Source organism: Colobus angolensis, unplaced genomic scaffold (assembly GCF_000951035.1).
Source record: "Colobus angolensis palliatus isolate OR3802 unplaced genomic scaffold, Cang.pa_1.0 Scaffold603, whole genome shotgun sequence".
Classification (NCBI taxonomy): domain Eukaryota; kingdom Metazoa; phylum Chordata; class Mammalia; order Primates; family Cercopithecidae; genus Colobus; species Colobus angolensis.
Window position 1 is genome coordinate 231,155 of NW_012119633.1, and position 23,629 is coordinate 254,783.

At 36.0% G+C, this 23,629-nt stretch overlaps 1 protein-coding gene across 2 annotated transcripts in view; it reads right to left on the reverse strand.

Moving 5' to 3' along the window:
* CHM (choroideremia (Rab escort protein 1)) overlaps positions 1-23,629 on the reverse strand; it is a 191,584-nt gene that overhangs the window by 105,654 nt on the left and 62,301 nt on the right. The window contains exons 3-5 of one of the 2 annotated variants that reach the window (XM_011963223.1): positions 18,428-18,500; positions 15,524-15,648; positions 2,414-2,801 (exon numbers count right to left, since the gene is read on the reverse strand). In XM_011963223.1, coding sequence (XP_011818613.1) covers positions 2,414-2,801; positions 15,524-15,648; positions 18,428-18,500 — 586 coding nt within the window. Of the gene's footprint in view, positions 1-2,413; positions 2,802-15,523; positions 15,649-18,427; positions 18,501-23,629 lie in introns of those variants that run through there. The other variant, XM_011963225.1, reaches the window with a different exon arrangement.

Consider the following 23,629-nt stretch of genomic DNA (forward strand, 5'->3'; position numbering starts at 1 on the left):
CATGGTGAAACCCCGTCTCTACTAAAAATACAAAAATTAGCTGGGCATAGTGGTGCGCACCTGTAGTCCTAGCTACTCGGGAGGCTGAGGCAGGAGAATCACTTGAACCCCGGAGGTGGAGGTTGCAGTGAGCCAAGATTGTGCCACTGCACTCCAGCCTGGCAACAGAGCAAGACTGGGTCTCAAAAAAATTAAAAAAAGAAAAAAAAGAAAAGAGGTAGGGCTTTAAGATAGATATTTGGCAATCATCCTAAACTTAGATGTTTATTAACTGCAATTATTAGAACAGATGAAATTCCCAAGGAGTGACCAATTACCCCAATAACATGGAATATATTGCTTTCCATCTAGTATGCACTAAGTATGTATTGAACGACTTACATTTTAAAAACGGACAATTAATCACCTGTATTACTAGGGTTATATGTGAGTAAGACACTTCTGGTTTTGAAAATGAGTACACTAAATGATTATTAGTTATTTTATAGAATGTATGAACCCATGAAACTCTGCAGGACGCAGTCCCAACTGGCTAGTCCACTGCCTCTAGACATGTTTGGTTTTTACTTATCATAAGAGAACCGGTTATTACTAACCATTCAAACTGATGAAAATACCCAGAAGTCTCCTTCAGAGTATCTTCAAATGTGTCAACTTCTAATTCAATTATCTTTTTCTTCCCACAACCAGCATTCATTTTCTTATACAACTGAATAATTTTCTACACCAATTCCTACAATTGAAACAGCCCCATCTTCTACTATTTCCCTTTGCGAGATATGTACTAAATTTCAGCTAACACAAAAGTTACAGACTTTCACGAAATAGCCTTGATTCTTAACCGTATTTATATAATCATTTATTTAGGTAAAACATTACAAATTCCAAGTAACTACTTCAAAATGGAATTGTAAGACAAAGACTATTTGTTATCTGACTTATTCAGTTTTTGTTTTGTTTAACCTATTTCATAGAGTACTGCTCATGGGACCAGGAAGGTTATTAGTGAGCTAGGATTAAACTTCCATCCACAGATGAACAGCCAAGGTAATGTGTAAAAAACGCTAGATTTCAAATCATGACAGGGTCAAAGTAGATGGAGAAGAGGGGAGAGATAGTACAGAAGTATGAAGTAGAACCAATGCAATAGCCAACTATGCAAAATCAGACACAGAGTGCTATATGACAGAAAGAAAAACGGGTAGTAAAAAGATACTTATATTTTCAGGCATCAAGTTCAAAGGGAGCAAGAGTATGAGGATATGGGATTTGCAGAAACAACTTGTCAAGTGAAATGTTTTGGTCCCCTCTGTCCCCTATTACTTGGAAGTTGAAGAAAGCACATTAAATTGAAAAGCCTAGTTCTGTGCTAGTTCTGTGGCAAGTCTGGTGTTATTTACTATCCTCTTCTACTTCGTTTCAATTCCTTATTGTTAGCTCTCAACTTACAGGATTTAGTCTCTGTTTTCATCTACTTTTACCCTGTCCTGTACTGTAACCCTTTAAGGCCATAATCCTTTATCTTACTGATTTTCTATTATTTTGCACTAAAATAGTCTTGCTTCCTATAAATCAAATGCAATACTGTACCCTTCTAAGACGGAGGGACCTCCTATGAAGTTACAGTGAACTACGTCCAAGTTAGTTATGTTCAGGGACATAACTGAAGACAATAGCTTTCTTCCCAGCCTTCCTGCCTCCATCACTATTAAATTTTCCTCTGAAGCTTTCAGACCTGAACATATGATTTTTTTGAGACTCTTTTTTTAAAATTATACTTTAAGTTCTGGGATACATGTTCAGAACGCGCAGATTTGTTACATAGGTATACACATGCCATGGTGTTTTGCTGCACCCATTAACCTGTCACCTACATACCCATCATCTACATAGGTATTTCTCCTAATGCTATCCCTTCCCTAACCCCCAGCCCCCAACCCCATCACAGGTGTGTGATGCTCCCCTCCCTGTGTCCATGCGAACACATGATTTTTAAAAATGCATTGGTTTATTCTGAGTATTCATCATCATACAGTTGTGAAAATAGTTACTATATATAAAGGCTAAAAGAATTGATGGAAATGGACTGTAAATAACATGGATTTCTGAACAGGTTCATTAGAATTTTTCTTTTGATAGAATTCATAGTGTCCAGAGAATATTAGGTTGTAGTATGTGCTCAAGTACAAAAGTATTCTTCAGGTATAGATTAAAAACATAATTGAAGCATTTTAATGTGAGCACTTTAAATGTGTTTTTAATTTGTACTTAAGGAATATTTTAAATGAATTACAAATGTCTGGCTACTCTCTCTTTACAAAACAAACGTTCTGCATCTCAGAGAATTACAAAAACTGGGTTTATGGGTCCAGATACTGTTTTTAATGCAAAGATGGGTAAAATTAGTACTTACCTTTGATACTAAATCAATATTAAATCTCCTGCCTTCTTTAATAATTTGCGAGTAAGTAATCCTGTCTTTCTTTCGTTGTTCTGTGGTATCTTCTGCTATAGGCACATTTTCACTCACGTCTTCTGCTGAAGTTGATGGCACACAAGTTTTATCATCACAATGGTTTTCCTTTTCCCCTGTCACTTCAGCACCATTTACTTCTAGCGCATTCTCTGGATCACTGCTTGGAGTTTGTTCTGTGAGCATTTCACAGTTCATAGTGCTTAATGACTCATCCTCCATAGGTAGGAAGGCAGATTCTGCAGCTTCTGTGGAGTTTGCAGATGTCACAAGAGCATGATTTTTCTGCAGTGCACCAGCCTCTTCTACATCTTCATGCAAATCCTGACTAATAAGAAATTATAATAATAAACACCAGGCTTTTGATAATTCTACCCTGCTACATTTTTATATTGCTTTAACTTTTCACAGCAACTTTTATTCCTTTACCCCTTTTATCAAGTTCAGTGTACGTTTTGCTTATGTGACTCAGACATTAAACATTCACCTGTTAATGTTTCAGTAAAACAGGAAACAAAATTAAGATTTGAAAAATATAAAGATTTCACGTCACATGCACATTTTTGAGAATTTAAGACAGACAGGGGAGTTGTATTTTGGAAGCAAATTACCACAGTGATGAAGAACATAGTCTTCAGAATAACAGACCTTGGTTCAAATCCTGACCATATGACTAGTAAGCTCTGTGAACTTAGACTAGTTATTTATCCTCTCTGAGACCACCTAAATTACCCATCTATGACACAGAGGTAATACCACCCACCTCACAAGGTTGTTCTGAAGATTAAATTAAGTACTGCATGCAAAGAGCCTGACACAGTGCTTGGGACATAGTAAATGCTCAAGAGTGGTAGTTATCAAGATTGTTATTATTGAGTAATTCCTGACTTGGTGATATGACAGAAGACCTTCAATAAAGGGAAAAAAAAATCTGCCTTGAAAAGATTAAGTTGGCCTATCACAATGTGGTGTCTAATAGGACCTTTCTGTAAAATTACCTGCCTGTTTTAGCACTGATGTCTATTACTCTAGTCGAAGTCCCATTTCCAAATCTATTATTAGAGTTACCATTCTCAGTCCACCATTGTCTTGATTTATAGAACAGGCTCCCATTCAGTCCGCCTGCTTTATCAATTTCTGTATGATATTTTATCCTCCCCAGAACCCACTATTTTCACTGAATTGCCACAATGCTCAATATCTGGCACAATGCCTTGTATGTGATTGGTCTTGGCAACTAAAAATCTGCTAGTTGACTGATGAAAAACTAACAATAGCCCTTCCTTATATCAAATCTAAAACTTACCCCACAAAAAAATCTTCCTCTTCCTGTCTCTAAATCAAACCACCTTCCTTATTTACTAATCTTCTGGTTTCATCTCCACCTACTTTCCAACATGGCATCACTAACTCCAAATTTATCAATTCTAATTGTCAAATCATGACAGTTTGGTTCATATCATTTGTCTCTTCTGTCCTTTTCTTTCCACTCTGCATAATATCACAATTCTTCCATTCTCAAACATAATCACATACTTTAACAAACTACTTTAAGAAAAAGTTTAAATTTCACTTTGATTAGTCTTCCTTAGCTCAATTATACTCATCATTCTATTATACCACGCTCCCATAATACACACATGCAGTTTACCTAGCATGTATTTATCCATTCCTTTTTAATAATCCTATGGTTTTCCAGTATATCCTTTATCTTCCCAATCAGACTGTAAATCCTGGAGGGAATACCTTAGCACCGCTCCTTCTGTGTCCCACACAACACCTACTGCACTGCTCTATAGATGTGGTATCTGATAAATGCTTGATGAATAATGGTTTATACATGCAAAGGTTATTTTTGTTTCAAATGTGAAACAAACTTCTTGCAAAAAACACAAAAAATAAGGCCAAGAAAAAAATATTGTATTGCAAATTAGAAAATCTGAGTTAAGTGAAAAAAATAAGTGCCTTATTATAAATAACACAATAAACACTACAAAAAAAAAGAGGGACAATGAAAGAATAACACTCAAATGTCAAGAAATAAAATGCCACATTTACTGTTATAGTAATTCTAATAAAATCTAACAAAAAAAACAAATTGATAGCATAAATGTTACATGAATACTTTTGAGATCTAGGAAACTAAAGTGAGGAAAACATCCACGTTCTATCCCAGACTCATCACCTAGGAAACACTTGCAAGTAATTCAATCTGTCTGATTCACCACCTATAAAATGGGGATCAGTCCACCTGCCCTACCTTTTACGAAACTGTTGTGAGATAAGAAAGTTAACATATATGAAAAGTAGTTTATAAACTCTAAAAGTTTAATCAAATATAAGATGCTAATCAGGCCGTGCACGGTGGCTCACACCTGTAATCCCAGCACTGTGGTAGGCTGAGGTGGGTGGATCACTTGAGGTCAAGAGTTCAAGACCAGCCTGACCAACATGGTGAAACCCCGTCTCTACTAAAATACAAAAATTAGTCAGGTGTGGTGGTGGGCACCTGTAATCTCAGCTACTTGGGAGGCTGAGGCCAGAGAATTGCTTGAACCCGGGAGGCGGAGGCTGCAGTGAGCCAAGATAGTCCCATTGCACTCCAGCCTGGGCAACAAAAGCAAAACTCTGTCCTAAAAAAAAAAAAGATACTAACCAAAAATAAGATATTGTTAAACTGCCCACAGCTCAATAGTCAACTCAAAACCTGTATACCTAGGTTTTCTGCATTCACATGATGAAATCTTATTGGTCATATAAGCACATGATAGCATTGCCATTAACAGCATTAAGAATGAAGAGCGATAACATGAAAGGTGATTTGTATATTTTCTACAGAATTGTTCACACTCTGCATTCACTTTTATTATTTTGAAAACCAACAAAACTAAAGTGTGTTCCATGAGGGATCTAAGGGGATAATTTTCAGCAAAAGTTCCACGCCTGATTTTTTTTTTTTTTCAGTAAAAGTTCTACACCTAACTCTTAAAGAAAAAGTTCCATGCCTTTAATTTTAAGAAATGACAGGATAATTAATTACACTTTACAGATAAGACAGAATATGGCAACTTCTCTTATTACAGACTATGATGATGACACTGTGAAAATTGAGCATAGCAAATGATCTAGTCAGGGATTCTCTATTACATTCTGTGATGGGGAGCCTTATAGAGTGAATGAAATACATTAACCAGTACTGGACAACCTGGAAGATATAAGTCAAAATACTTAATTAAAGGTATAAGCGAAGAGAAGAAATTCTTCAGAAATTTTTTCTGTACCAATAAACTATTGTTTTACTGTATCAATAAACTATTGTTTTACTGTTCTGAACATTATAATTTGGTGAGATTCCTAGCACTACGGAAAACACAAGCAATAAAAACATGACACTGTCCTCACTTTGCATTAAATACAACCACAGTATTTTTGGAGTTCTGCCAAGGTTGAAGTTAATACCTAATGAGAAAATATAAAGATACCCAAAAGCTCCTAAAACTCCACGTACATCCTCAGAAAGCAAAATTCTGTTCATCTAAAAGGGCTATCTTCCCCCAAATTTAAAACTTTATACTGTGGTAAAAGACATTTTCTTAAAGAGATATTCAACCTTTCAGAGAAAACCTCAGAATACAGTAATAGTTCAATCCTATTAATTTAAAAGTGTTTGAAAACTATAAAAACACATTTACCAACTACAAAATAATGTAGCTGCATTAGAAGCCTTCAAATGAACCTTGGAGTTCTAAGATATTACGTTGATTTTAACATACACAGGTGCTCCTCGACTTATGATGGGGTTACATCCTGATAAACCCAACACAGTAAGACAAAATGCATTTAATACCCCAATAAAACCATTATAAAGTTGAAAAATCATTAAGTCAAACCATCATAAGCTGCAGACTGTTGATAAACGAAAACAATCTGCATCATTAGTTCTTATACAAATGTTCACAATCAAAATTGATTTCACAAATTAAATTTAGTGTCATTTACATTGCTAGCTTTAATTCCAAAGGTCATTTATAATATAACAATATTTTTGAGATAATTTCTCTTAATAAAAACTGCTTATCACTGCTTTTTTGCAAGTGCATTTTTCACTAATTGCCAAAATTCACATATTACTCTGAGAGTTTGGAAGTATAAATTCTGATATCATCTAGTACTGCTTACCAATTAATAGTAATAACAAAGAAACACCTCAAAGTAAATGTGTCTTATGAATACCCTGTAACAGCCTTTTAGAGGAATCAAATGAAAAACTGAGAAACAGGTGTTTAATTTATTCAGCACAGGTGTTCACCATTTATCTTCTAGCCATTTGTACCTTTTCTTACCCAATACGACTTGCTGCTGACATTGTATTCTTTTACTTTGATGTTTATACTTTGTTCTAAGGCCATTTGTATCTGATTTTCACAGTATATATTATACTGCTACCCAGCTGTTTATTCCTAAAATAAATGTTTAATGGCTATTCATAAGAATTACAAAAATCAGACTATTCAAAAATTGTTGTTCTACAAAACAGCAATATAAAAATGAAATCAATTTTGAACTGCTGCAATATGATACATTGGTAGATATATATTTCCCTGTTTATTACCACCTAAACGGTTAACACATACTATAGAATACAGGTGAACTATCAACCTCTTGTCATGTTTACCCAAGAACAAAAGTTCATAAAATGGTGTACAGCAGGACTGTTGGTTGTCTACTCAACAACAAATACCCTTTTTCTCCTTGCTTCAAGAGCTCCAATTTTGTTCCAATATTAGAGAGAAACTTCTTAGTCCTTAGGGATGGATCATGACAGATCAAAACCAATTATGATAATTTCACCTCCCTTTGCTGGTGATTGATTTAGAAGTAAGTACATTATCCAGTTTTAGCCAATAAGATAATGAAGAGTCTGCTTGGGGCCCTTGTTGAAGACTGTCCAGTAAAATAAAAAAGCATAAACATGTTAGGAAACCTCTTCCCCCTTTTCCTCACGTTGAGAAATTTTTTTGTTATGTAAGAGCCTCTTTGAAATTCTGCAAACATCTTGTAATTCCAAATGGAAGGCTAAGAGAAGTGTGGAGTGCTACCCCAGTGCTCTGATGGGCTGAAGCAGCACAATTACAAATCCTCGACTTACCCACCCACCCGCTTACGTATGTACTTGTTTAAACCACATTTAGTTGGGCAGTGGTTCAATTCTGGTCTAAAACACACTTAACTGTAGACAGTGATGAGTAATTTCCTCTAAATTGTAAAAATTACAAGTGATTTTTACATTTTATTTTTATTCCTTTCTTCTAATTGATATTATTGTTCAAGAAGCTCCTGTTGCTTGTATAATTTTTAAGTGAAAATTTAAGAATTCAAAATAAATCAGTAGAATTTTAGATTCCTGTTACAAAAAAATCTTTATTTTTGGTATGAATATAGAGTTGGTTCATTTAAATGTAACAAATAAGTTTTCATCCTGCATTAATATTATCCCAGAAAAAGGGAAACAATGCTCAGTAAAATGCAGAAAATAGGGCAGAAAATGTATAAAGTTATTGTTAATATTTTAGAAAGATAAAATCTCCTCACTAAAGAAACTAGATGACTTTATGCAACTAACAAGCAACAAGATTTTATCTAAGAATAACTTGAGTTTGTGTGACTTAAGTGTGAATTAATATATTTCACCTTTTTATAGTCTGTTAAAGATCTAAAACTAGAAACAATAGCTACTTTTATTTTCCCAGGTAAACTATGAACTATTACATGGTAAGAAAGAAGAACTCTCATACACTGTTGGGAGGAATGCAAATCAGGAATGCACATTATGGAAAACAGTATGGAAGTTCCTCAAAAAATTAAAAATAAACCTATCATATGATCCAGCAATCTTCACCCTCACTACTGGGTATATAGCCAAAGGAAATGAAATCAGTAGGCTGAAGAGACATCTGCACTCCCATGTTTATTGGAGCACTATTCACAATTGCCAAAATATGGAATCAACTTAAATGCCCATCAACAAATGAATTAATAATGAAAATGTGGCATATATACACAATAGAATACTACTCAGCCATAAAAAAAAAAAAATTAAATCCTGTCATTTATGACAACATGGATGAGCCTGGAGAACATTATGTTAAGTGAAATAAGCTGAGAACAGAAAGAAAAATACTGCATGATCTCACTCATATGTGAAATCTAAAAAACTTGATAGTGGTTACCAGAGACTGGTGAGAACAAGAGGGAGGGGAAGATGAGGAGAGGTTGGTCAGTGGGTACAACGTCACAGTTAGGTAGGAGGAATACATTCTGGTACTCTATCACACAGTAAGGTGACTATAGCTAACAATAATGCACTGTATATTTCAAATAGCTAGAAGAGATGATTCTGAATGTTCTCACAAAAAAAAAAAAATATGAAGGTTTAAGGTGAGGGATATGCTAATTACCCTGATTTGATCATTTCATCGTTCCACAAAGTTTATATGTATCAAAACATATTGTACCCCATGAATACATACAATTATTATGTATCAATTTTAAAAATCCCATGGCATATAAACTGATCTCAACAACTAAAGAATATCGGATTTTTCCCATAGCTTCCTAACACTAGGAGTTAGGCACTTTAATTTCTCATTATAGATATAACTACATTACAATACTATATAGTATTCCAGTAAATTAAAGTAAATGCACTTTCTTAGGTGCTAGTCTTCACAAAGGAAACACTTTATTCACTTGGTGGAACGGTTGGTTCCCTTGACGTACACACCCATGTTTACCTGATGACTGAAATACAACATGATACAATGGAAATAGTACAGATTTTTGAGTTAGAAACACACAAGTTCAAATTTGGCTCTGCCATCTCTAGCATTCCCTGAGCTTCTGTTTGCCAGTAAGATGTACCTATAGCTCATGCGCATGACTGCTGCATAGAACAAATGAAATTAATATGTAAAGCAACAGGTTATAACAATTGCCACAAAGATAATATCAAATAAACGCTAGTCCTTTTTCATTTCCCTTCCATTAACTTGACTGTGTGATCACGAAAAATCACTTCAATGAAAAACAATTTTTGTATAGCAAAAATATTTTAGGTCCAAAATATTAAGTAGCCCACTTATTGTAAGGAAGAATAAGGAAAACAAAGCTCTGATCAAACAATCTGGATAGTTCTTCACAGTTTATGATGCTTGAACCTAGCCTATGATAGAATAATTACTACAATTTACATTTTAGTATTTAGCCTGTTTTGCAATACCCAAACTATCAAATTTAATGTTGAAATGATCATGAAAACCTTTAAGTTGAATAATACTTCAGAATGTTCTTAAATAAATAAATCATGACAAAAAATAACTATCCTATATATTTATATTAGAATATATGTATCAGAATACATAATATATAAATACACCCTATATATTTATATTAGAATACATATATTAGAATTACATTGCCCAAATACTTTGAGGTATTTCCAAGCAGTGGCAATGGGTTTGCACTAATCCATTTGAATTCTTGCCCAGTCCTCCTTGCAATCAAAGATAAAAGGGCTATCAGTATGGCTATAATATTGTTTATGACCAAGAAATATACATTTTACTCTTCCTTAATGTTAAATAATCAAGTGGCATATATGAAAATCAAACCACAGGCTGGGCACGGTGGCTCATGCCTGTAATCCCAGCACTTTGGGAGGTCAAGGCAGGCAGATCATGAGGTCAAGAGATCGAGACCATCTTGGCCAACGTGGTGAAACCCCGTCTCTACTAAAAATACAAAAATTAGCTGGGCATGGTGGTATGCACCTGTAGTCCCAGCTACTCAGGAGGCTGAGGCAAGAGAATCGCTTGAACCCAGGAGGCAGAGGTTGCAGTGTGCTGAGATGGCGCCACTGTCCTCCAGCGTGGCGACAAAGTGAGACTCTGTCTCAAAGAAAAAAAAAAAGAAAGAAATCAAACCATAGATTCTACCATAATATACACCAACTCTATAAATAAGCTAAGTCATCTGGTCTAAAGTGACAAGACACATCATAATATTTTAGCCTTCATATCATTATGAAGTCATTTTTACATGATGTTTTAGAAATTTACAAAAACATTTAAAACAATATTCCTCATATATAGTGCACCAATGATTGAAGTTTGACTTATATCTATTTACTTGCTTGATACAAGCAAATACACTAAACTCTTGGCATGAATAATCATTTAAGGGTAGTACTTTTGATAATTTGTCATTTGGCCAGATTATGGATTTGAATTGCATATGCTGAGACACTACGTGCAAGAACAATATATTCAGCAAATGAGAGACCTCAAATGATTGCCCAGCATTAGTGTATAATTAAAATGTCCTCAGGAAGTGATGAGAACTTCCTTTCTGGGAAAAAAAGAACAAAGTAGGGCTTATTAAGCGATCCTAAGGATAAGCAGAAACACAATTAACCTGTGGCATATGGCTGTGGATGGAAAACACATGACTCACAACAGAAAATAGATTCTTAAAAACAAAACTAAACCAACAAACAAAAAAAGCAGCCAGTGAAAAGAAAGACGTAAAACTTTTCCTCTTTACTGAACACAAAATTATCTAGGTATCCCAAGCAGTCTACAAAAAAGCTTCCAGAACTGGGAAGTAAATTCAGCAAGATTTCAATAAATATCCAAAATCAAAACATAAAAGGCAAGTGCACTGCTAGATAGTAGCAATGAATATGTGAAAAGTTAAAAAGACAATACCATTTATAATTGTTCCAAAGAAAATTAAATATTTAGGTATGCAATTAACGAAACATGTACAGGATCAGTATGCTGAAAATTACAAGATTCTATTGAAGAAAATCAAAGATGAGCTTTATAAATAGAGAGACATACCATGTTCATAGATTTGAAGACTCAAAATAATAAAGAGGTCAATCCTCCCAAACTAATCTATAGTATTAAAGCAATTGTTATCAAAATCTCAGCAAGGTTTTTCTTTAGACATAGACAAGTTTATTTAAACATTTATATGGAAAGGCACAAACTCTAAAATATCTAAAACAATCTTGACAAGGAAAAATAAATTGGGAGGAATTTATCTGAGAGTAAAGTCTATCACATAGCTTCAGTAATAAAGATAATGTGATAATGGTAGAGGAAAAAACAAACAGATCGAACAGAATAAAGAACCTCAAAATAGACCCATCCAAGTACAATCAACTGATTTTTGACAAAGGTATAAAAGTAATTCAGTGGAGGAAGAATAGCCTTTTCAATAAATGGTGTTGAAGCAATTGGATATCCTTAGATCGAAAAACAAAAAAGAACACTGACCTAAACATCCAACATAAAACTATAATTTAAAAAAAAATAAGAGAAAATCTATACCTAGAATTAGGCAAAAAGTTCTTAGACTTCACACCAAAATAATCATCCAATTGATCAATTAGATCTCATCAAGATTAAAAATATTTGCCCTGCAAAATATCCTATTTAAAGAGGAAGAAAAGACAACCTAGAGACTTGGGGAAAATATTCTGCAAACACATATCTGACAAAGGACACATATCTAGAATGGATTTTTTTTAACTCTGAAAATTCAACAGTAAGAAACTAATCCAACTTTAAAAACAAGCAGAAGACATGAACAGACACTTCACCAAAAAAGGTTTATGGACGGCAAGTAAGAGAACATGAAAAAAGATTCAAAATGAGCCATCAAAATGGCTAAAATAAGAAAGTGACAACATCGAATTAAGGTAAGTTGTGGAGAAACTGGATTACTTACACATTTCTGGAGGGAATGTAAAATGGTATAGCTCCTCTGAAACAGCTCAGCAGTTTCTTTTAAAACCAAATATGTAATTACCATATGACCCAGCGATTATATACTTAGGTATTTATCCCAGATACATGAAAACTTTTATCCCAGAGAAAGTCACATCAAAACCAATGCACAAAATTGCATAACAGTTTTATTTATAATAGCAAAAACTAGAAACAGTCAGATGTTTTTCAATGGCTGAATGATTAAACAAACTGTGGTAAATCCATTACTGTTGAATACTATTCAGTGATGAAAAATGAACAAACTACTAATTCACACAACCTGGATGAATCTCCAGGGAATTATGCTGAGTAAAAAAAAGCCCATGCCAAAACATTACATACTATACAGTTCCATTTATACAATATTCTTAAAATTACAAGATTATAGAGCTGGAAAACAGATTAGTGGTTGTCAGGAGTTATGAATGGTAGGGTGAGTAAGAAGTAGATCAGACGTGCTAACAGAAAAACAATAGTAGGGGTCCTTGTGGTGATAGAACTGCTCTGCTCTGTAACTTGACTGTGATAGTGAATACATGAACCCACAAATGTGATAAAATTGTATGGAACTAAATACACACAAACTCCATATCCGCAAAATGTAACATTAGCATCACTAACACATGTTTCAAAAAGCAATGACAAAAAGCCAGAAACCTGTACCATATTTTTCATTATTTACAAAAGGGTATCCATGAAGATTTTGCAATGTATCCTTTAAGAATGTTAAAGATCTACTATATAGTGATACTCTTACTTACTCAAGAGGAAGTAAGAGAATTTTCTAGATAACAAAAGCTCGTCTCTTAAAATGGTACAATTTTTATTCTAATCATTTTTAATACTTGTCTTTCTAAAACATACTTCAAATCCTCTACTTTTTCAAGTAGAGGATAAAGAACATTATTTAACTTTTGCCTGAAGACACTGGGATACAATTATGATCATCACCTGTTATACTGGACTATAATATAGTGATGGCCTTAAAGGATCTTCTGACATGAAAAGCCACTTACCCATACACTAAATGGCCCAAAGTATGCTTTCAGCTTGCCGATGCTGTCTTCTCCTTTATTATTCTACCAAGTAGCACTTCAAATAGTAGCATGTTAGAGCCCAGAGAGACTTCTGAGATCGCCTAGTCCAAACCCTTCCAAACACGTTTTATTAATGGCAAAACATAGACTCAAAATAGACATCTCTTGCTCAGTATCACATAGCAAGTTAAGGACTATAACCCTAGTCTCCAGGTGGTTCTGTTTGCCTGCCTCTAGCAGATATCCCTTCCTATTTGCTGCTTTAAACTACAAAGCTAGGGGTAAACACACACACACATAACACACCCATAGACACACACACACACACACACACACAGAAATGAGGTTGTCAGAAATAAGTATTAAATAAATAAGGCTTTTGATTTAAGTGAGTGCTGATGATAACCTCTTGTATAATGTAAAATTTTGTGACAACTATTTTGGCCCTAGCCTCTTTCATATCATTTCAAGTTTGTGAACATGATCCAAAAGATTAAGGATGCCAGTCTTGCTGGGGCTAAGTGAGATATTGTTAGTCCTATTTACCCATGTTGCCAGCACTTACTATAGATAGCCCTTACAAATGGGTTTTCTGTACTTTCTCTACTTTCCTGGATGTTCTCAAGGCTTTTCCTGCTTACTACTATGACATTAATAACCAGTTAACTTTTCCAAGTGAATTAAGACATATAGAACATTACCCAATTCACTGTTTGCCCCACGTTCTAACTGGCAAGAGGAACATATAACAGTTCTATTTCACTGTCTTCAAACAAAACTTCCACCAACAACAATTTAGGTTCTCACTTTGAGAAGTTACACAAATGAAACTGAAGAGATCAGGAACTGAAAATGAGATAATTTTCATTGCATTCGAAATGTATCAACTCAGCCATTAGAAACTATCAACCTCAATTATCATAAAAAGTAATCAGTGGCCTTGAAGCAAAAAAAGTATAATATCTCTCAGAAGGCCAGTGTGACTGTCACTATATTGTGGTCAAGTTATATTCACGGGCACACAAAAGCACACAAGAAAGTTACCAAATATTTATTCCTCATTTCATTAAAGCATATGTCTTTTCAGTTGAAATCATCTTCTGTTTTAAATCTTTCAGCACTGGCTCTGAAACAATATCTAGTGAGCTGCACCTTTTCATACCAAATGGCATTTAGCATTATACAAATTATAATCTATACCAGACATTTCAAAGGCTGCGCTTTTACAGAAAATCACAGAACACAAACTGCATATTACAGGAAAAGAATGCTACTTACATGAAAGATATGAACATAGCTTAAGAAGTCAAGCACGTTCCCAAACTTTTCACAGGCTCACGCTTAACACTCTGCCACAAAAATGGTATGTAAGATGACAAAGCGTATCCTGAAGAATCTCTGGTGTATTGAATTTTAAGTTTTAATTACTATTAAAGTGCCTGACAGTCTGATGTTCTAAACCTCTGGACACTACAACTACTTGAATGACTTAACTATGTGATTATTACCTTTCAACCTGTCAATCATATATCATTTGAAAAAGTAAACTAATCCAATTGTTTTTAAATAGTGAATCTCTCTCAGAGGAAGATACTTAAAACATTATTACTTCCCACTGTTCTATCCTAACTTACCAAAATATTTACCCAAATATTATGCCCACAAAATTTATATATTCAAAAATTATAATCTTCCATTTTGCTACAGTGAGTATTATTCAAGAAAGATGATATAGTTGGAAGAATCCTAGAGCAGGAGGAAAAAACTCTGGAATTTAATCTTGAGCTCTACCACTCTAGAGCTTAAGTGTGGCCCTGCCATTTACCAAGCCACATGACCTTCTGCAACTACTTAATCTCCTTAAGTTCCATTGACGCTTCTGTAAAAAATCCAACTATTACTACTACTATCTGCCCTACCCTAGCACAGAATTGTTTTAATGATCAAATGAGATAATATATTTAAAACAGCTTGGTAAATTCGGAGGCATTAAGGCAAGATGTTATCATTATCACCCAAACAGAGAAAACTGAAAGCTCCATTTAAAAACAGGCAAAACCAGCATATTAATGTAACTTGTAGCAACAAATGCCACCTAAATCTTTCTTGTTGGCTTCTTCTGAAGAAGAGTGAAAAAGACATTAACTTAGTTTACCTGCAGTAAATACTTTTCATACCTGGCATAACAAAATACTTCCACATGTTGAATAGTTTTGTCCTTCCTGCTAAGAGCAATGGCTTCTTCATTTTCAAGGATCTGGTCTTGCCACATTGAACTGTCATTTTCAATATCACTGTTTTCCTAAACAAAACACAGATAAGTTTTAATTAAAGTGGGCAGTGTGAAACATGTCATTTTCTGAGAAAATTTACCTCTTATCTAAATTCATGCTTATTTCACCTTACCAAAACTCAAAGGATATCACCTCAGAGTCACCAAAGACAGTCCAACAAGTGTTCCAACTTCAAAGGAAGGAGAGAAAAACAATGTGTAAAATCTATACTATCAAAAACTAGATCTGATTTATACTTTTCTATCAGGGCATATGAAATTTTGAAAAAGTCATTCGGACATGGCTGCTTAGACATTGCTTAAGAACTAGGACAACTAAACCTCTATCTGCTGAAAATCAAGTATATCTGTTATATACATTACTTGTTAATAAAAACAGGGTTGTTTTACATTTTTTGGTCGAAACAGCAGAGTCAAAATAACTTCATTCTATTTATTTTCAGATCTTTGAAGGTTGGTCACTAGTCATATCAAATTTTGATTACATATAAAAGTACTTCTGAAAAATATTCAGCCCAGTATAACTAAGGACTGTATAATAATTAGTCCCTGAATACCTTATAAAACAAGAAAGACAATAAAAAACAAGAATGTGTAACAAAGCATGTAACTCTCACTAAGGTTGAACGTAGTCTGTTAAAATGTTCAATAATTCCGAGTTATATTTTATGGAGTATTTGAATACAGAGTATTTTTGAAGGTGTCAAGATAAACCTTTTTCAAATGTCAAGGATCAATTTTTAATTTGTTTAAAATCTTAAGCTGTGTAATACACATCTTTCTCAGAGAAAACTTTTTGAAATTGTATTATACATACTGAAGGAACTAGTAGGAAAATAGAATTACAACATCTTTTAAGTAAATTCATCTCAGAAAATTTCTAAACTTACAAATGTCATAAAGGCAATAAACATTTTAAAAAGGCTCTGTTGTCCTGTGTTTAACTTTTTAAACTGAAGAAAAGTAGTGACATACAGCTCTTATTATCAAGTATAATATTAGATAGTACTAAACATCCCAATGTAAGTAGAAGAGAAAGTGAAATACAAGAAGTTTGAATGTGTAGACATGAGGTTACCAGCCTAAGAAAAGAACTGTGGACCAGGGAAAGGGAGTGGAGAGAGATGAAGACAGTGGCAGAGTTAAGATCCTGGAGTAAAAAAATCATTAAAATAAACTAAACTTCCAGAAAAACATTTTTATTTGAATAAATATAAAACATCACCAAATTTATTTTTTTTTAATTTCCATTCAGACTATTGGGGTATATTTTGTTATTGTTGTTTTGAGAATCTACACTAAATTTTCTCATGGAAGTACTAAATATGCCTAAATATAAGGTGACCCTCACATACACTTCCCAAAAATAAGGTGTAAAAAAGAGTTTCTGATCAAAGTAAACACATGAATATTTAAGCATACAGACAAAACAGCTAAATATCTACTTATTTACTCTCTTGACTTACACAGTTTGAATTATATGAAATGCTACTTTACAAATATTGCTTGTTTCTCTATACTCATTTCATGTAACAATATTCAATCTGAATTTTCACTGCATCTTCAATATCAGTGTCTTTGTCATCATGAGAGGCACTTTTTGAGTCATGTACACTGATTAAGTCATGTACACTGATTAAATCAATCAATCAATGCAATGGTGCTTGGTACATGATAAATGCTTAACAAGTCTTAGCTAACTGAATACAGTTTTCTGGACTACATCATCCTCCTTTCCAAACATCGAAATTCTTCCGCGATACGGCAGTTTCTGATCTTCTGTATGATGCTCTCAGCAGAAATTTCATTTCAAGCCACACGTACCAATCTGCATAAGATTAGGACAGCTTTTTTTAAATCTGTCTTATAAAAGTTAGCAAACTCCGTAACTGACTCTCCATATTATGCTATACATGATCCCTAAACAGTTTCTTTATAATGGTATTAAACAGCTTGGTATTGAGATCCTATCCTTAGAAAAAAAATCACTGAATTCATACTAAATTTCTTTGATTTTTCTTCTGGCTGATTCTGTCAGGTGACATCTATAAATACAAAATCACCACTGAGATCATTTCAAATTAATGTATCTTCCCCAAATTATTAGGCTTTTTTTTTTCTTTTTTTTTTTTTTGGTGTTTGTTCAAAATACACTAACTCTAAGAGCAACTAGTAAATGTGAGATTTTATAAGGACTAGGATATTTTTTCTAAAGATGATTTTGGGGAAAAATTATTGTCATATTTGGGCACATAAATAATTAGAAAATGGTTATTTATACACATATATATCTTTCTTCCTTTTTTTTTGAGACAGAGTCTCACCCTGTTGCCCAGGCTGGAGTGCAATGGTGCAATCTCGGCTCACTGCAACCTCCACCTCCCTGGTTTAAGTGATTCTCCTGCCTCAGCCTCCTGAGTAGCTGGGACTACAGGCACGTGCCACCATGCCCGGCTAATTTCTGTATTTTTAGTAGAAACGAGATTTTGCCATGTTGGCCAGGCTGATCTCGAACTCCTGACCTCAGGTGATCCGCCCGCCTTGGCCTCCCAAAATGTTGGAATGACAAGCATGAACCACCGCATCCGGCCTCTATTTATATTTAAAACGGGATAAAGACACTGGGAAAATATTAGCTGAAAAGGTGACTTTATATGTTTTGTGTAAAATAAGTGAAGAAAAATAAAGAATCAATCCTGTATTACAGGTGAAGCTTAGGGTTTTCTTCAATGCAGGGTTACTATGTAACATACAATAAAACAAAGCAAAGATCAGATACAAACTTTACCTGGTGTTCCTTTAGCCAGGACAATAGTCCTGAAAAGCTAAAACTGGCCCAGTTTCCTCCATAGTAGCTTCTTCTGTAACAATTAAAAAAAAAAAAAAAAAAAAGAGTAAAGAAAAGGGTATAAAAATCAATTCACTGATCTTCATCAACAAACCATCTTTAACCCTTAAACTTACTTCATTTTTTAATATTACTGCCTCAAGAGTTCAAAAGTACACATAACTGGAATGCTCACATAAGTGGAAGTGGTAGGCTAAAAGTGGGCCTCTCACAAAGAAATTTTTCATCATATAAGGAGTTAAAATAAAAAACATCTTTGGCTTCCTTAAAGCTTTCTCCACTGATTATGTGAACGGCTTGACATGGGCATTTAGCAGATAACATAAATATAAATGACTCCTGGGTTAACAAATGTGGCAAGGAAGAAAATCTTGATAGATCTCAAAAAAGGCTACTGAAAAACAGCTGCTAAGTTTTCTGTAAGTACTTAAATCTCCTCCTCCTCCACCAACACCTCCGCCGCCGCCGCCGCCACCACCACCACCACTACCCACCACCAAACCCATTTGCAACACAAAACGTACACAAACACACAGACACACAATTGGCTACTCTAGATAAAGTGGAAGACCCTGTGCTATTCTTAGCCTTTAGGGCCAAAAATAAAAGGAGATCCTGGGAAACAGTTATTCACATCACGTCAAGACATTTGCAATAAGTATAACAGAAACAAAATTCTCTCTAATAACTGGGTGAGCTATTATTCTTCATTCCTCAGTCATGTGAAGATCGCTGTTTTGGACAACCCAGAGGTCTCCTAACTAGGATCAGGTAAACCTTGTAGACATTAGACCATTAAGTGGGGATTTTCTGCAACCAGAACTCTAATTCTTCACTGAATATTGGGCCTCCGATCCTTGTAAAACGATTTGCACTTACTGACTCTGTATGATGAGCCCCCAAGTACACTTGATCCCACCTACAACACCCATTCTGGTTCTGGTTGAGAGGGATTCTTGGTTTTGTTTCATTTTTATTTTTGCTTCTCTGCTTCTCTAATAAAATAAAAATTCATGAAAGGTTTTTAAACAATTAAACAAAAAATAAAACCTATAATGTGATATCTAACATGAATCTTCCAGCCAGGCACAGGGGCACACACTTGTAATCCCAGCTACTTGGGAGGCTGAAGAGAGAGGAGTCCTTGAGCCCAGGAGTTCAACATCAGCCTGTGCAAAATAGCAAGACCCCATCATAAAATAAAATAATGAAATGAAATAAAATACAATATAAAATAACTCTTGCATAAGGCTACTAGAGATCATCTCCCAATTCTGATTCACGTTTCTTAAATCAACTGTTGACATAGGTCTGAAAAGTAAGCAGATTTTAGGCTCAAGCATTTTACCAAACAAGTACTGCTTTTCTCTAACAGAGAAAAGGGTTAAATAAAATGCCTGTGAAAGTAGCTTTATTAATATAAATCGTATTGTACTTACATCTGACAGTCTCGTCGGAAATAATGTAAATTCATACACTGTCCAGAATCTCCAGTGGTCTTTAAAATTTAGCTAGAATTTCAGCTATAGTAGCAACTCTAGATGGCCACCCTTTTTAAAATGTTGGAATCAGGAAACCTACAAGCAGTGACCCCTTGCGTCAGAGAGAACAGTGAAAGGAAGGAGAAGGTGGGTGATGGCAGCTATAGAGAAGACAGAGGAATGTTAGAATTTGAGGTTTCCCCAGAGCAATTTATACTTTCATCCCTCTTGCCTGAGAAGAATACACTTCTGCTATCTCTTTCCATCCTTCAAATATAAAACTCAACAAAACTAGAAAATATCCTAGGCTTTGAAGGAGGGGAAAAAAACCTGAAACTACTGACTCTGTATTTTTTTGTTGAGATATTTAGATTGATTTGCAATCAACATAAGGTCTTAAGTGAGCAGCACTGGCTAATGGGTGAAAGCTTCAAGATTAAAGTAAAATTTATTTGAATGGCTATACCAATATGTAAGTAATAAATGTATATCAAAAATGCAACATTAGGGACAGACAAAACTTTCTTTGGACACAAAAAGCAATTAAAACTATTGATAAATCAGGCTTCAAAAGAAAAACTTCCCTACAAAATAAATTATTTTAATAAATGAATGGGCCAGACACAAATATTCACAAAACATATCTTATAAAGGCTTGGTATTGATCGGCCGCGGTGGTTCACGCCTGTAATCCTAGCACTTTGGGAGGCCGAGGTGGGCAGATCACCTGAGGTCAGGAGTTCGAGACTAGACTGGCCAAAATGGTGAAACTCCATCTCTACTAAAAAAAATAGAAAAAAATTAGCTGGGCACACATCTGTAGTCCCAGCTACTCAGGAGGCTGAGGTAGGAGAATTGCTTGAACCCAGGAGGTGGAGGCTGCAGTGAGCCAAGATTGTGCCATTGCACTCCATCCAGCCTGGGTGACAAAGAGCAAAACTCCGTCTCAAAAAAAAAAAAAAAGTAAAACTAAAGGTTTGTTATCCAGCATATATAAAGAACTCTTTCAACTTAAGACAGATATTAAAAGGTAAAAATGGGCAAAGGGTTAGAAGAGACACGTCACAAAAAAACATGGTTAATGAGCACATGAAAAAGTACTCAATATCTTTAGGTAAGTGCATATTATAGTAGCATTACAAATGAACATATGAGATTCCAGTATGGAGCCATCAAAATAATTTAAAAGATTGTCAACACCTGGTATTGATGTGGAGGGCCAGAATGCTCTTTTATTTTGGTGAGCATATAAAACGGTACAAGCACTTTCTAAAAATATCTGGCAGTTTTTTATAAGATAAATATATATCCGCCTTACGATCGAGTAATTTCAATTTCTAGGCAATTACACATGAGAAAAGCATATACTGACAAAAATACTTGTACAAGTCTTTCCACAGCAGCTTTATTAATAGCCCCAAACTGATGATAATCCACGTATCCATCAACAGGAGAATGAATAAACAAACTGTCGTATATCCATAAAATGGGATACTATTCACCAATAAAAAGGAATAATCATCTGCTATATACAACATAAATGAATCTCAAAAACATTAGGCTAAGTGAAAGCCTTAGCCAAAGAGTATATACTGTATGATACCATTTATATAAAATTGTGGAAAAAGTTAATCTATGATGAAAAATATCACAAACTGGGAGTGGGGTCAGGACTTGACTGTGACTTCCAGGCAACCCGGCTAAAGAAGCTGCGACTCCAAAGAAGTGGGAGGCTAGACCCCCATACATACCCCTAGGAAAGGGGCTGAATTCAGGGGACTGGGCAGCAACAATCTGCAGGCCCCACTTCCATGGCACCTCACAGGATAAGAACCACTGGCTTGGAATTCTAGCCAGCCAAAGGGAGCAGCATCGCACCTCTCTGAGACAGAGCTCCCACGGGGAGAGGCAGGCTGCCATTTTTGCTATTTGGGTAACTTAGTCTTTCCAGCCTTTGGACTTTGGAGAGTCCAAGCCATCCCAGGTCAGAACCAGTCCCCCAAGACCAGCACAGCTGCTCTACAAAAACGTGGCCAGACGTTTTTTTTGTTGTTTCTTTATGTTTTAGATGAAGTCTCACTCTCTCTCTCACTCTCCAGGCTGGCGTGCAGTGGCGTAATCTCGGCTCACAGCAACCTCCACCTCCCTGGTTCAAGCGATTCTCCTGCCTCAGCCTCCCGAGTAGCTGGGACTACAGGCATGTGCCACCACGTCCGGCTAATTTTTGTATTTTTAGTAGAGACAGAGTTTCACCGTGTTGGCCAAGATGATCTTGATCTCTTGACCTCGTGATCTGCCTGCCTTGGCCTCTCAAAGTGCTGGGATTACAGGCGTGAACCCCTACACCCGGGCCTAAACTGCTGTTTTAGGGAGGGTCCCTAATCCCATTCCTCCTCACTAGGCAGGACCTCTGAACCAGGACCTCCAGCCATCCGCCCCAGTGTTTTCTAGCCAAAAAGAAATTTGAAACCTCCCTGGTTTCAAATTTTCAAACATTGCACCCAGAGGGAAAAGCAGGCCACCATCTTTGCTGTTTGGGCAACTTAGTCCTTCCACCCTTAGAGCTTTGGAGAGTTCAAGCCAGGGCAGAAGCGGTCCCCGAGCAAAGCACAGCTACTCTCTGAAAATGTAACCAGACTGCTTTTTTAAGTGGTTCCCAATTCCATTCCTCCTTGCTGGGTGGGACCTCCCAACTGGAACCAGCAGCCCCTGCCAGTGTTCTCTGGCCAAAAGTGATATGAAAACTCCCTTGAAGGAAGTTCCCAGAGGGAGGGGTGCGCCACCATCTTTGCTCTTTGGGTGACATAGCCATTACAGCCTTCAGGCTTTGGGGAGTCCAAGCCAACCAGGGATGGAAGCAGTCCACCAGTACAGCACAGCTGTTCTACAAAAAACATGGCCAGACAGCATTTCTTAAGTGGAACCTCAATCCCATTCCTCCTGAGGCAGGACCTCCCAACCAAAGTCTCCAGCCATATCCTACAGGTGCCTTAAGTCTGGCAACAAGTCCACATCTTCCTCAGATGGATCTCCCAAAGGGAGGGGCAGGCCACCATATTTGCTGCTTCACAGCCTTCAATGTTGATACTTTGAGGTACTGGAAAATCCAAGGTCATTAGCAACTGGAGCAGGCACCCAGAATACCATAGCAGCCCTACAGAAAAGCAGCCAGACTGTTACACGGGAGCCCGTTCCCATAACTCCGCACCAGGCAGGTCCTCCAGGCCTGGGTCACCAGCTACCCTCACCAGAGCTATTAAGCCAGTAGCAGCTCGGCAACTCCCTGGACAGAGCCCCCAGGAGCAACTGAAAGCCTCTCTGCCACTGCCTCTGCAGTGGAATTCCCTTGCTACCCTCAGACTAGTGAAGAAGCAAAGATCTTAAGTGTTTTACCCAAACCTCCAACTAACTATAGTCGACAGAAAAAGAGGTCACTCCATTTCCCACAGGTCACACCCACCCCCACCGCTCGTCACTAGAGAACACCCAGGTTGGGCCCAGAGCACAGATCCTGAATCCTGGACTGCTCGCACTGAGCAACTGCTGACCTGCATCTCTCTGGGGTGGAGCCCCCACGGTACAAGTAAAAGACCCTTGGCCAAAATCACTACTAAGGTACCTTATTCTGCTGCCTCCAAGTTGTGGAAAAAACATAAACACT